Source organism: Oncorhynchus gorbuscha, linkage group LG04, assembly GCF_021184085.1.
Source record: "Oncorhynchus gorbuscha isolate QuinsamMale2020 ecotype Even-year linkage group LG04, OgorEven_v1.0, whole genome shotgun sequence".
Classification (NCBI taxonomy): Eukaryota; Metazoa; Chordata; class Actinopteri; order Salmoniformes; family Salmonidae; genus Oncorhynchus; species Oncorhynchus gorbuscha.
In genome coordinates, this window is record NC_060176.1 from 83,423,638 (window position 1) to 83,442,573 (window position 18,936).

The window sequence follows — 18,936 nt, forward strand, 5'->3', positions numbered from 1 at the left end:
AGGAACAGACCACGAACAGTCAGGAACAGACCACGGACAGTCAGGAACAGACCACGAACAGTCTGCTACAGACCACGGACAGTCAGGAACAGACCATGGACAGGCAGGAACAGACCACGGACAGTCAGGAACAGACCATGGACAGTCTGCTACAGACCACGGACAGTCAGGAACAGACAGTGAACAGGCAGGAACAGACCATGGACAGTCAGGAACAGACCACGGACAGTCTGCTATAGACCACGGACAGTCAGGAACAGACCACGGACAGTCATGAACAGACCACGGACAGTCAGGAACACACCACGGACAGTCAGGAACAGACCACGGACAGTCAGGAACAGACCACGGACAGTCAGGAACAGACCACGGACAGTCAGGAACAGACCATGGACAGGCAGGAACAGACCACGGACAGTCAGGAACAGACCACGAACAGTCAGGAACAGACCACGAACAGTCAGGAACAGACCACGGACAGTCTGCTATAGACCACGAACAGTCAGGAACAGACCACGGACAGTCTGCTACAGACCATGGACAGTCAGGAACAGACCATGGACAGTCAGGAACAGACAGTGAACAGGCAGGAACAGACCATGGACAGTCAGGAACAGACCACGGACAGTCTGCTATAGACCACGAACAGTCAGGAACAGACCACGGACAGTCTGCTATAGACCACCAACAGTCAGGAACAGACCACGGACAGTCTGCTACAGACCACGGACAGTCAGGAACACACCACGGACAGTCTGCTACAGACCACGAACAGTCAGGAACAGACCACGAACAGTCAGGAACAAACCACGAACAGTCAGGAACAGACCACGAACAGGCCGGAACAGACCACGAACAGTCAGGAACAGAGAGCGAACAGTCAGGAACAGTCAGGAACAGACCACGGACAGTCAGGAACAGACAGCGAACAGACAGGAACAGACCACGGACAGTCAGGAACAGACCACGGACAGTCAGGAACAGACCACGAACAGTCAGGAACAGACCACGGACAGTCAGGAACAGACCACGGACAGTCTGCTATAGACCACGAACAGGCAGGAACAGTCAGGAACAGACCACGGACAGTCAGGAACAGACCACGGACAGTCAGGAACAGACCACGGACAGACAGGAACAGACCACGGACAGTCAGGAACAGACCACGGACAGTCAGGAACAGACCACGGACAGTCAGGAACAGACCACGGACAGGCAGGAACAGTCAGGAACAGACCACGGACAGTCAGGAACAGACCACGGACAGTCAGGAACAGACCACGGACAGTCAGGAACAGACCACGGACAGTCAGGAACAGACCACGGACAGGCAGGAACAGACCACGAACAGGCAGGAACAGACCACGGACAGTCAGGAACAGACCACGGACAGTCAGGAACAGACCACGGACAGTCAGGAACAGACCACGGACAGTCAGGAACAGACCACGGACAGTCAGGAACAGACCACGGACAGTCAGGAACAGACCACGGACAGTCAGGAACAGACCACGGACAGTCTGCTACAGACCCCTCCACCAAACAACCAGAGGAAAATATAAGATGAAAAACACACCCACCCAGTACCAGTCAAAAGTTTTATAACACCATTTAAGTGTTTTTCTTTATTGTTACTATTTTCTACATTGTATCAAAACTATGAAATAACACTTATGGAATCATGTAGTAAATCACAAAAATTGTTAAACAAATCTTCTAAAATATATTTTTTTAATTGACACATATACTCCTCTTCTCCAGCGCTCGAGGTCGTCAGATTGCTCATTATTACGCACACCTGTCACCATCATTACGCGCAACTTAAAAAACTCAGCTGAACTCAATCACCTGCATGATTACCTCCCCTGTATCTGTCAGTCCTGGTTCCTTCCCCAGGCGTTATTGTTTCTGTTCCAGTGGTTCATGTCTGTACGCTACTCATGTTACTTGTTTTGATCCTTGTGTTATTTAATATTAAAAGTCCCTGAACTTGCTTCCTGACTCTCAGCGTACAAGTTATAGAATAACGTCTGGTCACCTGATGCAGCACTCCACCACTCTCCTTCTTGGTCAAATGGCCCTTACACAGCCTGGAGGTGTGTTGGGTCATTGTCCTGTTGAAAAACAAATGATAGTCCCACTAAGCACAAACCAGATGGGATGGTGTATCTCTGCTGAATGCTGTGGTAGTCATGCTGGTTAAATAGTGCCTTGAATTCTAAACAAATCGCAGACCTCCTCCTCCATGCTTCACGGTGCGAAATACACATGCAGAGATCATCCGTTCACCTACTCTGCGTCTCACAAAGAAACGGCGGTTGGAACCAAATTTGCAAATTTGGACTCGTCTGACCAAAGGACAGATTTTCACCGGTCTAATGTCCATTGCTCGTATTTCTTGGCCCAATCAAGTCTCTTCTTCTTATCGGTGTCCTTGAGTAGTGGTTTCTTTGCAGCAATTCGACCATGATGGCCTGATTCACACAGTCTCCTCTGAACAGTTGATATTGATATGTGTCTGTTACTTGAACTCTGTGAAGCATTTATTTGGGCTGCAATTTGAGGCTGTTAACTCTAATGAACTGATCCTCTGGGTCTTCCTTTCCTGTGGTGGTCCTCATGAGAGCCAGTTAACTCTAATGAACTTATCCTCTGCAGCAGAGGTAACTCTGGGTCTTCCTTTCCTGTGGCGGTCCTCATGAGAGCCAGTTAACTCTAGTGAACTTATCCTCTGCAGCAGAGGTAACTCTGGGTCTTCCTTTCCTGTGGCGGTCCTCATGAGAGCCAGTTAACTCTAATGAACTTATCCTCTGCAGCAGAGGTAACTCTGGGTCTTCCTTTCCTGTGGCGGTCCTCATGAGAGCCAGTTTCATCATAGCGCTTGATGGTTTTTGCGAAACTTTCAAAGTCCTTGACATTTTCCCTATTGACTGACCTTCATGACTTAAAGTAATGATGGACTGTCATTTCTCTTTGCTTATCTGAGCTTTTCTTGCCATAATATGGACTTGGTCTTTTACCAAATAGGGCTATCTTCTGTATACCATCCCTACCTTGTCACAACACAACTGATTGGCTCAAACGCATTAAGAACGAAAGAAATTCCACAAATTAACAAGGCATACCTGTTAATTGAAATGCATTCCAGGTGACTACCTCATGGAGTTAGTTGAGAGAATGCCAATAGTTTGCAAAGCTTTCATCAAGGCAAAGGATGGCTATTTGGAAAAGAAATGTTAACACATTTTTGGTTACTACATGATTCCATATGTGTTATTTAATAGTTTTGATGTCTTCACTATTATTCTACAATGTAGAAAATAGCACAAATAAATGAAAACCATTGAATGAGTAGGTGTGTCCAATATGTACTGTACATAATAAAGCCAATATTGTTTTAGATTTTTATTTTACCAGGTAAGTTGACTGAGAACACGTTCTCATTTATAGCAACGACCTGGGGAATAGTTACAAGGGAGAGGAAGGGGGATGAATGAGCCAATTGTAAACTGGGGATTATTAGGTGACCGTGATGGTTTGAGGGCCAGATTAGGAATTTAGCCAGGACACCGGGGTTAACACCCCTACTGTTACGATAAGTGCCATGGGACCTTTAATGACCGCAGAAAGTCAGGACACCCGTTTAACGTCTCATCCGAAAGACAGCACCCTACACAGGGCAACGTCACCAATCACTGCCATGGGACCTTTAATGACCGCAGAAAGTCAGGACACCCGTTTAACGTCCCATCCGAAAGACAGCACCCTACACAGGGCAATGTCCCCAATCACTGCCCTGGGGAATTTGGATATTTTTTATACCAGAGGAAAAAGAGTGCCTCCTACTGGCCCTCTAACACCACTGCCAGTAGCATCTGGTCTCCCATCCAGGAACTGACCAGGACCAACCCTGCTTAGCTTCAGAAGCAAACCAGCAGTGAGATGCAGGGTGGTATGCTGCTTGTATTAGGGCTGCTGGAGGGGAGAGAGATGCAGGGTGGTATGCTGCTGGTATTAGGGCTGCTGGAGGGAGAGAGATGCAGGGTGGTATGATGCTGGTATTAGGGCTGCTGGAGGGAGAGATGCAGGGTGGTATGCTGCTGGTATTAGGGCTGCTGGAGGGAGAGATGCAGGGTGGTATGCTGCTTGTATTAGGGCTGCTGGAGGGGAGAGAGATGCAGGGTGGTATGCTGCTGGTATTAGGGCTGCTGGAGGGAGAGAGATGCAGGGTGGTATGATGCTGGTATTAGGGCTGCTGGAGGGAGAGATGCAGGGTGGTATGCTGCTGGTATTAGGGCTGCTGGAGGGAGAGATGCAGGGTGGTATGCTGCTGGTATTAGGGCTGCTGGAGGGAGAGATGCAGGGTGGTATGCTGCTGGTATTAGGGCTGCTGGAGGGAGAGATGCAGGGTGGTATGCTGCTGGTATTAGGGCTGCTGGAGGGAGAGATGCAGGGTGGTATGCTGCTGGTATTAGGGCTGCTGGAGGGAGAGAGATGCAGGGTGGTATGCTGCTGGTATTAGGGCTGCTGGAGGGAGATGTGCAGGGTGGTATGCTGCTGGTATTAGGGCTGCTGGAGGGAGAGAGATGCAGGGTGGTATGATGCTGGTATTAGGGCTGCTGGAGGGAGAGATGCAGGGTGGTATGCTGCTGGTATTAGGGCTGCTGGAGGGAGAGATGCAGGGTGGTATGCTGCGGGTATTAGGGCTGCTGGTATTAGGGCTGCTGGTATTAGGGCTGGTGGTATTAGGGCTGCTGGTATTAGGGCTGCTGGTATTAGGGCTGCTGGTATTAGGGCTGCTGGTATTAGGGCTGGTGGAGGGAGAGATGCAGGGTGATATGATGCTGGTATTAGGGCTGCTGGTATTAGGGCTGGTGGAGGGAGAGATGCAGGGTGGTATGCTGCTGGTATTAGGGCTGCTAAATGGAAATCAAATTGTGACATAATTGTTTTGTAACTGGCTGATGGGAAAGATCTCCTTCTGAAAGATATTTACTCATGAACATCAACCTCTTGAACACTTCAGTTTGCATTGATATCCTCCCTATTCACACAGCAGATCAGCTGTGTGTCCCTAAAGTGGATGTGGTCACACACACGCACGGGTACACACACACAGGTACTGGTGGTATTTATGTTTCCTTTCGCTTTTGTGGGTGTTAAGTGTGTATGCCTGTATGTGTGTATGCATGTGTGTGTGTGTGTATGTGCGTGTGTGTGTGTGCGTCCATGTGTGTGTGTGTGCATATGTGCGTGTGTGTGCGTGTGTTTGTGTGTGTGTGCGTGCGTGTGTGTGTGCATATGTGCGTGTGTGTGCGTGTGTTTGTGTGTGTGTGTGTGCGTGCGTGTGTGTGTGTGTGCATGTGTGCGTGTGCATGCGCGCGTTTCTGTGTGTGCATATGTGTGTGTGTGTGTGCATGTGTGTGTGTGTGTGTGTGTGTATATATATCTTACCTCTGTGTGGCGCCTCCCTCCTCTACGTGCGCTATGATGATGCCGTGCGGGGAGCGCTTGGACCCTCGTCCTCCCGTAATCTGGATGCCCAGACCCTCCTGACCTTTCACCATGTGCATCTTCCAGATAAGACTCCCCTCTTTGGGCTGGAGGTCACAGACAAGACACAGGGTTAGGGTCATGGTTGATACGACTGGCCTCTCTGGGCTGGAGGTCACAGACAAGACACAGGGTTAGGGTCATGGTTGATACGACTCCCCTCTCTGGGCTGGAGGTCACAGACAAGACACAGGGTTAGGGTCATGGTTGATACGACTCCCCTCTATGGGCTGGAGGACACAGACAAGACACAGGGTTAGGGTCATGGTTGATACGACTGGCCTCTCTGGGGCTGGAGGTCACAGACAAGACACAGGGTTAGGGTCATGGTTGATACGACTCCCCTCTCTGGGCTGGAGGTCACAGACAAGACACAGGGTTAGGGTCATGGTTGATACGACTGGCCTCTCTGGGCTGGAGGTCACAGACAAGACACAGGGTTAGGGTCATGGTTGATACGACTGGCCTCTCTGGGCTGGAGGTCACAGACAAGACACAGGGTTAGGGTCATGGTTGATACGACTGGCCTCTCTGGGCTGGAGGTCACAGACAAGACACAGGGTTAGGGCCATAGTTGATACGACTCCCCTCTTTGGGCTGGAGGTCACAGACAAGACACAGGGTTAGGGTCATGGTTGATACGACTGGCCTCTCTGGGGCTGGAGGTCACAGACAAGACACAGGGTTAGGGTCATGGTTGATACGACTGGCCTCTCTGGGGCTGGAGGTCACAGACAAGACACAGGGTTAGGGTCATGGTTGATACGACTGGCCTCTCTGGGCTGGAGGACACAGACAAGACACAGGGTTAGGGTCATGGTTGATACGACTGGCCTCTCTGGGCTGGAGGTCACAGACAAGACACAGGGTTAGGGTCATGGTTGATACGACTGGCCTCTCTGGGCTGGAGGTCACAGACAAGACACAGGGTTAGGGTCATGGTTGATACGACTTCCCTCTCTGGGCTGGAGGACACAGACAAGACACAGGGTTAGGGTCATGGTTCAGACACCATTCAAACCAATGAGGGTTCAGACACCATTCAAACCAATGAGGGTTCAGACACCATTCAAACCAATGAGGGATCAGACACCATTCAAACCAATGAGGGATCAGACACCATTCAAACCAATGAGGAAAGCTTTAGACACTCTGTGGAAAGCTTTAGACACCCCTGTGGAAAGCTTTAGACACCCCTGTGGAAAGCTTTAGACACCCCTGTGGAAAGCTTTAGACACCCTGTAAAGTCCCACGCCCCGACGAAGTGAGGGGGCGAAGGGGGGGGGGGCAACTCATTATTAGGAAGGTGTTCTTAATGTTTGACCTGTAACCGTCAATGTGACTGGCAGAACGGGTGTTGTATGTAGAGGATGCTATCTCAGATAGGGGGGACTGAGGCCTAAGAGGGGTTTTATAAATAAGCCTCATGGATGGATATACAGAGATGACCAGTTTACAGAGGAGTATAGAGTGCAGTGATGTGTCCTATAAGGAGCATTGGTGGAAAATCTGATGGCCGAATGGTAAAGAACATCTAGCCGCTCCAGAGCACCCTTACCTTCCGATCTATAAATTACATCTCTGTAGTCTAGCATGGGTAGGATGGTCATCTGAATCAGGATTAGTTTGGCAGCTGGGGTGAAAGAGGAGCGATTACGATAGAGGAAGCCAAGTCTAGATTTAACTTTAGCCTGCAGCTTTGATATGTGCTGAGAGAAGGACAGTGTACTGTCTAGTCATACTCCCAAGTACTTGTATGAGGTGACTGCCTCAAGCTCTAAACCCTCAGAGGTAGTAATCACACCTGTGGAGAGAGGGGCATTATTCTTACCAAACAACATGACCATTGTTTTGGAACAAGGTTAAGGGTAGAGAAAGCTTGTTGGACACTGGGTTAAGGGCAGAGAAACCTTGTTGGACACTGGGTTAAGGGCAGAGAAAGCTTGTTGGACACTGGGTTAAGGGTAGAGAAAGCTTGTTGGACACTGGGTTAAGGGTAGAGAAAGCTTGTTGGACACTGGGTTAAGGGTAGAGAAAGCTTGTTGGACACTGGGTTAAGGGTAGAGAAAGCTTGTTGGACACTGGGTTAAGGGTAGAGAAAGCTTGTTGGACACTGGGTTAAGGGCAGAGAAAGCTTGTTGGACACTGGGTTAAGGGTAGAGAAAGCTTGTTGGACACTGGGTTAAGGGCAGAGAAAGCTTGTTGGACACTGGGTTAAGGGTAGAGAAAGCTTGTTGGACACTGGGTTAAGGGCAGAGAAAGCTTGTTGGACACTGGGTTAAGGGCAGAGAAAGCTTGTTGGACACTGGGTTAAGGGTAGAGAAAGCTTGTTGGACACTGGGTTAAGGGTAGAGAAAGCTTGTTGGACACTGGGTTAAGGGCAGAGAAAGCTTGTTGGACACTGGGTTAAGGGTAGAGAAAGCTTGTTGGACACTGGGTTAAGGGTAGAGAAAGCTTGTTGGACACTGGGTTAAGGGTAGAGAAAGCTTGTTGGACACTGGGTTAAGGGCAGAGAAAGCTTGTTGGACACTGGGTTAAGGGTAGAGAAAGCTTGTTGGACACTGGGTTAAGGGCAGAGAAAGCTTGTTGGACACTGGGTTAAGGGTAGAGAAAGCTTGTTGGACACTGGGTTAAGGGTAGAGAAAGCTTGTTGGACACTGGGTTAAGGGTAGAGAAAGCTTGTTGGACACTGGGTTAAGGGTAGAGAAAGCTTGTTGGACACTGGGTTAAGGGTAGAGAAAGCTTGTTGGACACTGGGTTAAGGGCAGAGAAAGCTTGTTGGACACTGGGTTAAGGGTAGAGAAAGCTTGTTGGACACTGGGTTAAGGGCAGAGAAAGCTTGTTGGACACTGGGTTAAGGGCAGAGAAAGCTTGTTGGACACTGGGTTAAGGGTAGAGAAAGCTTGTTGGACACTGAGAAAGATTAAAACCCGTTGCAGATTCCATTTAGCTGTTCCCATTTCTGTTAACATTTTTGCTTGGAGAAAAACAAACAGCCTAGTAAAGTTTAGTAAAGAGAAGAACCCTGAGTGTGTGAGTAGTGAGTAAGACACAAACAGACACTCTGAGAGCGTGAGTATTACCAAGTCACTGTCCTGTCCTGTCCTGTCTGAAGATGTTCTGTGTTGTGAGTGATGACAGGTAGGTAGGGAAGTGCCTGAGGACAGTGAGTCAGTCAAGGACACACTTGTCTGGGCTAGTCCTTTCATTTCACCTCCCAACCCTAACCCTTATCCAATGGCGAGTCCTCTCCTCTCCCAACTCTAACCCAACAGCTAGTCCTGTCCTCTCCCAACCCTAACCCAACAGCTAGTCCTCTCCCAACCCTAACCCAACAGCTAGTCCTGTCCTCTCCCAACCCTAACCCAACAGCTAGTCCTCTCCTCTCCCAACCCTAACCCAACAGCTAGTCCTCTCCTCTCCCAACCCTAACCCAACAGCTAGTCCTCTCCTCTCCCAACCCTAACCCAACAGCTAGTCCTGTCCTCTCCCAACCCTAACCCAACAGCTAGTCCTCTCCTCTCCCAACCCTAACCCAACAGCTAGTCCTCTCCTCTCCCAACCCTAACCCAACAGCTAGTCCTCTCCTCTCCCAACCCTTATCAAACAGCTAGTCCTGTCCTCTCCCAACCCTAAACCAACAGTTAGTCCTGTCCTCTCCCAACCCTAACCCAACAGCTAGTCCTGTCCTCTCCCAACCCTAACCCAACAGTTAGTCCTCTCCTCTCTCTCTTAGTACTAGCTGTTGAACCCCACTCTTTAATTCAAACAACATCAAAACTGCAAGTCCTCTCCTCTCCCAACCCTAACCCAACAGCTAGTCCTCTCCTCTCCCAACCCTAACCCAACAGCTAGTCCTCTCCTCTCCCAACCCTAACCCTTATCAAACAGCTAGTCCTCTCCTCTCCCAACCCTAACCCAACAGCTAGTCCTCTCCTCTCCCAACCCTAACCCAACAGCTAGTCCTCTCCTCTCCCAACCCTAACCCAACAGCTAGTCCTCTCCTCTCCCAACCCTAACCCTTATCAAACAGCTAGTCCTCTCCTCTCCCAACCCTAACCCAACAGCTAGTCCTGTCCTCTCCCAACCCTAACCCAACAGCTAGTCCTCTCCTCTCCCAACCCTAACCCAACAGCTAGTCCTCTCCTCTCCCAACCCTAACCCAACAGCTAGTCCTCTCCTCTCCCAACCCTAACCCAACAGCTAGTCCTCTCCTCTCCCAACCCTAACCCTTATCAAACAGCTAGTCCTGTCCTCTCCCAACCCTAACCCTTATCAAACAGCTAGTCCTGTCCTCTCCCAACCCTAACCCAACAGCTAGTCCTCTCCTCTCCCAACCCTAACCCTTATCAAACAGCTAGTCCTGTCCTCTCCCAACCCTAAACCAACAGTTAGTCCTGTCCTCTCCCAACCCTAACCCAACAGCTAGTCCTGTCCTCTCCCAACCCTAACCCAACAGCTAGTCCTCTCCTCTCCCAACCCTAACCCAACAGCTAGTCCTCTCCTCTCCCAACCCTAACCCAACAGCTAGTCCTCTCCCAACCCTAACCCAACAGCTAGTCCTGTCCTCTCCCAACCCTAACCCAACAGTTAGTCCTCTCCCAACCCTAACCCAACAGCTAGTCCTCTCCTCTCCCAACCCTAACCCAACAGCTAGTCCTCTCCTCTCCCAACCCTAACCCAACAGCTAGTCCTCTCCTCTCCCAACCCTAACCCAACAGCTAGTCCTCTCCTCTCCCAACCCTAACCCAACAGCTAGTCCTCTCCTCTCCCAACCCTAACCCAACAGCTAGTCCTCTCCTCTCCCAACCCTAACCCAACAGCTAGTCCTCTCCTCTCCCAACCCTAACCCAACAGCTAGTCCTCTCCTCTCCCAACCCTAACCCAACAGCTAGTCCTGTCCTCTCCCAACCCTAACCCAACAGCTAGTCCTGTCCTCTCCCAACCCTAACCCTTATCAAACAGCTAGTCCTGTCCTCTCCCAACCCTAAACCAACAGTTAGTCCTGTCCTCTCCCAACCCTAACCCAACAGCTAGTCCTGTCCTCTCCCAACCCTAACCCAACAGCTAGTCCTCTCCTCTCCCAACCCTAACCCAACAGCTAGTCCTCTCCTCTCCCAACCCTAACCCAACAGCTAGTCCTCTCCCAACCCTAACCCAACAGCTAGTCCTGTCCTCTCCCAACCCTAACCCAACAGTTAGTCCTCTCCCAACCCTAACCCAACAGCTAGTCCTCTCCTCTCCCAACCCTAACCCAACAGCTAGTCCTCTCCTCTCCCAACCCTAACCCAACAGCTAGTCCTCTCCTCTCCCAACCCTAACCCAACAGCTAGTCCTCTCCTCTCCCAACCCTAACCCAACAGCTAGTCCTCTCCTCTCCCAACCCTAACCCAACAGCTAGTCCTCTCCTCTCCCAACCCTAACCCAACAGTTAGTCCTCTCCTCTCCCAACCCTAACCCAACAGCTAGTCCTCTCCTCTCCCAACCCTAACCCAACAGCTAGTCCTCTCCTCTCCCAACCCTAACCCAACAGTTAGTCCTCTCCTCTCCCAACCCTAACCCAACAGCTAGTCCTGTCCTAGTCCTGACTGGCTTTTAGACCAACGGTGGGAGAGCCTGACACCAACTACAGCCATTAGTCTCGAATGGTATTGAGCTAACAGTGTGAGAGACAGAACAACTCACCCTGATGAAAGCTCTTCAGCCGAAACGTAGCAACGACAAGGAGACAAGAGTGTGCAACTTTCTTAATTATTTGTAGAGACAAAAACCAAAACAAACAGACCATCAGACACTGGGTGGAGTCGCAGTGCATCGGCATAGCTGACATTCAACCTGGCCCTTCCGACATGTCACAGTCAGTCACATCTCCGTGAGTTCCCACGCTGTGTAACTTTTCCCCGTTTTCACGCTTCCCAACTCTCTTGAACTCCTCAGCCAGTCTTATAGAACACACTGGATCAACCAGAAACACTGCTATCTTGTATACACGGCTTTCAGGTGTATCTCACACGAAACCTATACTATAGTGTGTACTATGGTTGGAATATTATAGTTTTTACTGTAGTATTTTTTTGGGAGACTTTATTGTAGTTTACTCTATAGTATATAGTATAAATACTGTGGTAAAAGAAAACTGAAGGTATATACTGTTGTGTTTTTGCATATATTACTGTAGTATTCAATAATAGTGCTTTTGTTTTATTATCTTTGACGTAGAGGCGTTCGCCTTCAGGAAACCTACTGGAGAAATACGACAACAACGAAATGTACATTTTCCATAAGCTGTAGGTCTGGGGTCTGAACAGAACATACAGAGCTTGAGTTCTTTTCTATAACCCGTATAGAGCATAATGTATGGTGTATTTCTCACTTACGGGTGGTACCAATTTCTATATGGGGGGCTGGGAATGGGCAGGGTGTATGCAATTTAAATACTGTTTTTCTATAGTTAAAAAAGTGTAGTGTTTTTGCGGACATTACCGTAGTATTTACTATAGTTACAAAATACAAAAAAATGTAGTATTTTTGCAGACTGCAGTGTTTTTGGGGATATTTTTGTAGTATTTATGACAGTGTTTTTTTGTGGAAAATACTGTAGTATTTACTGTAGTACTTTACAGTTTACTACAGTATTTTCTAGTAAGGACTCTTGCATTCTATAGTAAACTGTAGTATTCTTTAATTAAATAACTGCATGTTGAATCATCCAACGCATGAATATTGGGTTCAGCATCTGTAGGAGCTTTACAGTAGAAACCATAACAGTAGTTAGAGTTAACAGTAGTCAGAGTTAACAGTAGTCAGAGTTAACAGTAGTCAGAGTTAACAGTAGTGTCTGAGTTAACAGTAGTCAGAGTTAACAGTAGTGTCTGAGTTAACAGTAGTCAGAGTTAACAGTAGTGTCTGAGTTAACAGTAGTCAGAGTTAACAGTAGTTAGAGTTAACAGTAGTCAGAGTTAACAGTAGTCAGAGTTAACAGTAGTTAGAGTTAACAGTAGTCAGAGTTAACAGTAGTTAGAGTTAACAGTAGTCAGAGTTAACAGTAGTCAGAGTTAACAGTAGTCAGAGTTAACAGTAGTTAGAGTTAACAGTAGTCAGTTAACAGTAGTCAGAGTTAACAGTAGTTAGAGTTAACAGTAGTTAGAGTTAACAGTAGTTAGAGTTAACAGTAGTCAGTTAACAGTAGTCAGTTAACAGTAGTCAGAGTTAACAGTAGTTAGAGTTAACAGTAGTCAGAGTTAACAGTAGTCAGAGTTAACAGTAGTCAGAGTTAACAGTAGTCAGAGTTAACAGTAGTCAGAGTTAACAGTAGTCAGAGTTAACAGTAGTCATTTAACAGTAGTCAGAGTTAACAGTAGTCAGAGTTAACAGTAGTCAGAGTTAACAGTAGTCAGAGTTAACAGTAGTCATTTAACAGTAGTCAGAGTTAACAGTAGTCAGAGTTAACAGTAGTCAGAGTTAACAGTAGTCAGAGTTAACAGTAGTTAGAGTTAACAGTAGTCAGAGTTAACAGTAGTCAGAGTTAACAGTAGTCATTTAACAGTAGTCAGAGTTAACAGTAGTCAGAGTTAACAGTAGTCAGAGTTAACAGTAGTCAGAGTTAACAGTAGTTAGAGTTAACAGTAGTCAGAGTTAACAGTAGTCAGAGTTAACAGTAGTCAGAGTTAACAGTAGTCAGAGTTAACAGTTAACAGTAGTCAGAGTTAACAGTAGTCAGAGTTAACAGTAGTCAGAGTTAACAGTTAACAGTAGTCAGAGTTAACAGTAGTCATTTAACAGTAGTCAGAGTTAACAGTAGTCAGAGTTAACAGTAGTGTCAGAGTTAACAGTAGTCAGAGTTAACAGTAGTCAGAGTTAACAGTAGTCATTTAACAGTAGTCAGAGTTAACAGTAGTCAGAGTTAACAGTAGTCAGAGTTAACTGTAGTCAGAGTTAACAGTAGTCAGAGTTAACAGTAGTCATTTAACAGTAGTCAGAGTTAACAGTAGTCAGAGTTAACAGTAGTCATTTAACAGTAGTCAGAGTTAACAGTAGTCATTTAACAGTAGTCAGAGTTAACAGTAGTCAGAGTTAACAGTAGTCATTTAACAGTAGTCAGAGTTAACAGTAGTCTGAGTTAACAGTAGTCAGAGTTAACAGTAGTCAGAGTTAACAGTAGTCATTTAACAGTAGTCATTTAACAGTAGTCAGAGTTAACAGTAGTCAGAGTTAACAGTAGTCAGAGTTAACAGTAGTCAGAGTTAACAGTAGTCATTTAACAGTAGTCAGAGTTAACAGTAGTCAGAGTTAACAGTAGTCATTTAACAGTAGTCAGAGTTAACAGTAGTCAGAGTTAACAGTAGTCATTTAACAGTAGTCAGAGTTAACAGTTGTCAGAGTTAACAGTAGTCAGAGTTAACAGTAGTTAGAGTTAACAGTAGTCAGAGTTAACAGTAGTCAGAGTTAACAGTAGTCAGAGTTAACAGTAGTCAGAGTTAACAGTAGTCAGAGATAACAGTAGTGAGAGTTAACAGTAGTCAGAGATAACAGTAGTGAGAGTTAACAGTAGTCATTTAACAGTAGTCAGAGTTAACAGTAGTCAGAGTTAACAGTAGCGTGCTGTTGTGTGTATTTGCTTAGCATTGATCCACTTTGTCTGTGGTTCTGTGGTGAGGTTAGTCACTGTGGATGACTCATGGGTGTACAAGGGAGAGTTTGTTGGCAGGATTACAGTAATTCTGAAGAAAAGCTAACTCAACATGCAGCTAACGTCATCCCCATTCAGAAGAAAGACGGGACTCTATGAACAACAGACTTTCTCACGTCATTCACTTCTACTGTTTGTCTCCTCAGTTTGGTCTCATTAATGTCTGGAAGTGACCCATCCATTTTGCACAATGCCTTGTCTTCAATCTCTAAACTAGCCAGGCCTGTCAGGGCTTCAAGGCAGCCTAACCCCCTCTGATTGGCTAAATGCTGAGCAACCTAACCCCCTCTGATTGGCTAAATGCTGATTTATACCCTACGGAGTGCATCTGATTGGCTAAATGCTGCGGAGTGTAGCGCAGTGTCGCAATGTCGTTTTCCGTAACTTTGCAGATCGCATTGACATTTAATGTACTCCCACTGGGGCAGTGTTGTGTAGGCAATACCATACTATATACAGGGTCAGTTAATACCATACTATATACAGGGTCAGTTAATACCATACTATATACAGGGTCAGTTAATACCATACTATATACAGGGTCAGATAATACCATACTATATACAGGGTCAGTTAGTACCATACTATATACAGGGTCAGTTAATACCATACTATATACAGGGTCAGTTAATACCATACTATATACAGGGTCAGTTAATACCATACTATATACAGGGTCAGTTAATACCATACTATATACAGGGTCAGTTAATACCATACTATATACAGGGTCAGTTAATACCGTACTATATACAGGGTCAGTTAATACCATACTATATACAGGGTCAGTTAATACCATACTCTATACAGGGTTAGTTAATACCATACTATATACAGGGTCAGTTAATACCACACTATATACAGGGTTAGTTAATACCATACTATATACAGGGTCAGTTAATACCATACTATATACAGGGTCAGTTAATACCATACTCTATACAGGGTTAGTTAATACCATACTATATACAGGGTCAGTTAATACCATACTATATACAGGGTCAGTTAATACCATACTATATACAGGGTCAGTTAGTACCATACTATATACAGGGTCAGTTAATACCATACTATATACAGGGTCAGTTAATACCATACTATATACAGGGTCAGTTAATACCATACTATATACAGGGTTAGTTAATACCATACTATATACAGGGTCAGTTAATACCATACTATATACAGGGTTAGTTAGTACCATACTATATACAGGGTCAGTTAATACCATACTCTATACAGGGTTAGTTAATACCATACTATATACAGGGTCAGTTAATACCATACTATATACAGGGTCAGTTAATACCATACTATATACAGGGTCAGTTAATACCATACTCTATACAGGGTTAGTTAATACCATACTATATACAGGGTCAGTTAATACCATACTCTATACAGGGTAGTTAATACCATACTATATACAGGGTCAGTTAATACCATACTATATACAGGGTCAGTTAATACCATACTATATACAGGGTCAGTTAATACCATACTCTATACAGGGTTAGTTAATACCATACTATATACAGGGTCAGTTAATACCATACTATATACAGGGTCAGTTAATACCATACTATATACAGGGTCAGTTAATACCACACTATATACAGGGTCAGTTAATACCACACTATATATAGGGTCAGGTTAATACCATACTATGTACAGGGTCAGTTAATACCATACTATATACAGGGTCAGTTAATACCATACTATATACAGGGTTAGTTAATACCATACTATATACAGGGTCAGTTAATATCATACTATATACAGGGTCAGTTAATACCATACTATATACAGGGTCAGTTAGTACCATACTATATACAGGGTCAGTTAATACCACACTATATACAGGGTCAGTTAATACCATACTATATACAGGGTCAGTTAATACCATACTATATACAGGGTCAGTTAATACCATACTATATACAGGGTCAGTTAGTACCATACTATATACAGGGTCAGTTAATACCATACTATATACAGGGTCAGTTAATACCATACTATATACAGGGTCAGTTAGTACCATACTATATACAGGGTCAGTTAATACCATACTATATACAGGGTGAGTTAGTACCATACTATATACAGGGTCAGTTAATACCATACTATATACAGGGTCAGTTAATACCATAATATATACAGGGTCAGTTAATACCACACTATATACAGGGTCAGTTAGTACCATACTATATACAGGGTTAGTTAATACCATACTATAGGAGGTAGATATGTGTAGGGGGAAGGTGACTATTTACAGGGTAAGTTCCAGTACCATAACAATCCCCAGTTTACAATTGGCTCATTCATCCCCATCCTCTCCCCTGTAACTATTCCCCAGGTCGTTGCTGCAAATGAGAACGTGTTCTCAGTCAACTTACCTGGTAAAATAACGAATAAATAAATAAATAAAAAACAACGTGCAGAGATAATGGAGTGATGGATGTAGAGTTGAAGTCGGAAGTTTACATACTTACACCTTAGTCAACTACATTTAAACTCTGTTTGTCACAATTCCTGACATTTAATCCTAGTAAAAATTCCCTGTTTTAGGTCAGTTAGGATCACCACTTAATTTTAAGAATATGTAGTATTTGGTAGCATTGGCTTTAAATTGTTTACCTTGGGGTCAAATGTTTCGTGGAGCCTTCCACAAGCTTCCCACAATAAGTTGGGTGAATTTTGGCCCATTCCTCCTGACAGAGCTGGTGTAACTAAGTCAGGTTTGTAGGCCTCCTTGCTCGCACACGCTTTTTTTCAGTTCTGCCCACAAATTTTCTATAGGATTGAGGTCAGGGCTTTGTGATGGCCACTCCAATACCTTGACTCTGTTGTCCTTAAGCCATTTTGCCACAACTTTGGAAGTGTGCTTGGGGTCAATGTCCATTTGGAAGACCCATTTGCGACCTAGCTTTAACTTCCTGACTGATGTCTTGAGATGTTGCTTCAATATATTCACATCCTTTTCCTACCTCATGAAGCAATCTATTTTGTGAAGTGCACCAGTCCCTCCTGCAGCAACGCACCTCCACAACATGATGCTGCCACCTCCGTGCTTCAAAGTTGGGATGGTGTTCTTCGGCTTGCAAGCCTCTCCCTTTTTCCTCCAAACATAACGATGGTCATTATGGCCAAACAGTTATATCTTTGTTTCATCAGAACAGAGGACATTTCTCCAAAAAAGTACGATCTTTGTCCCCATGTGCAGTTGCAAACTGTAGTCTGGCATTTTTATGGTGGCTTTGGAGCAGTGGCTTCTTCCTTGCTGAGCGGCCTTTCAGGTTATGTCGATATAGGACTCGTTTTACTGTGGATAAAGATACTTTTGTACTTGTTTCCTCCAGCATCTTCACAAGGTCCTTTGCTGTGGTTCTGGGATTTTTTTTGCATTTTTCGCACCAAAGTACATTCATCTCTCGGAGACAGAACGTGTCTTCTTCCTGAGGGGTATGACAGCTGCGTGGTCCCATGGTGTTTATACGTGCATACTATTGTTTGTACAGATGAACGTGGCACCTTCAGGCCTTTGGTTAGTCCTCTACTCTCCCAACCCTAACCCAATGGCAACCCTAACCCAATGGAAATTGCTCCCAAGGATGAGCCAGACTTTTGGAGATCTACAAATCTTTTTCTCAGGTCTTGGCTGAGGTCTCTTGATTTTCCCATGATGTCAAGCAGAGGCACAGAGTTTGAAGGTAGGCCTTGAAATACATCCACAGGTACACCTCCAATTGACTCAAATTATGTCAATTAGCCTATCAGAAGCTTCTAAAGCCATGACATCATTTTCTGGAATTTTCCAAGCTGTTTAAAGGCACAGTCAACTTAGTGTATGTAAACTTCTGACCCACTAGAATTGTGATACGGTGAATTAAAAGTGAAATAATCTGTCTGTAAACAATTGTTGGAAAAATTACTTGTGTCATGCACAGAGTAGACGTCCTAACTGACTTGCCAAAACTATAGTTTGTTAACAAGAAATTTGTGGAGTGGTTGAAAACCGAGTTTTAATGACTCCAACCTAAGTGTATGCAAACATCCGACTTCAACTGAAGATATGTATAGGGGTAAGGTGACAACAGAATATTTGATAAACAGAGTAGCAGCAGTGTTTATGTGAGTGGGTGTGGAGTCAGTATGAATGTATGTGCATATTATGTGTGAGTGAGCAGACGGAGTGAGTGAGTGTGTGTGCGCGTGCGTGTGTTTGTTGGAGTGACAGAGTGTGTGTGTGTGTGTGTTTTTTAAACGTTTAAAAATATTTTTTTTACCTTTATTTAACTAGGCAAGTCAGTTAAGAACAAATTCTTATTTTCAATGACGGCCTAGGAACAGTGGGTTAACTGGTCTAGGAACAGGGGGTTAACTGGTCTAGGAACAGTGGGTTAACTGGTCTAGGAACAGTGGGTTAACTGGTCTAGGAACAGTGGGTTAACTGGTCTAGGAACAGTGGGGTTCACTGGTCTAGGAACAGTGGGTTAACTGGTCTAGGTACAGTGGGTTAACTGGTCTAGGTACAGTGGGTTAACTGGTCTAGAAACAGTGGGTTAACTGGTCTAGGAACAATGGGTTAACTGGTCTAGGAACAGTGGGTTAACTGGTCTAGGAACAGTGGGTTAACTGGTCTAGGAACAGTGGGGTTCACTGGTCTAGGAACAGTGGGTTAACTGGTCTAGGTA

At 45.5% G+C, this 18,936-nt stretch overlaps 1 protein-coding gene across 4 annotated transcripts in view; it reads right to left on the bottom strand.

Annotated features, from left to right (window-relative positions):
- The window catches only part of LOC124034729 (PDZ domain-containing protein 2-like), a 139,140-nt gene that overhangs the window by 74,471 nt on the left and 45,733 nt on the right, over nucleotides 1-18,936 (bottom strand). For all 4 annotated transcript variants that reach the window (XM_046348218.1, XM_046348216.1, XM_046348217.1 and 1 more), the window contains exon 3: nucleotides 5,455-5,600. In XM_046348218.1, the coding sequence (XP_046204174.1) occupies nucleotides 5,455-5,600 (146 nt within the window). The remainder of the gene's footprint in view (nucleotides 1-5,454; nucleotides 5,601-18,936) is intronic.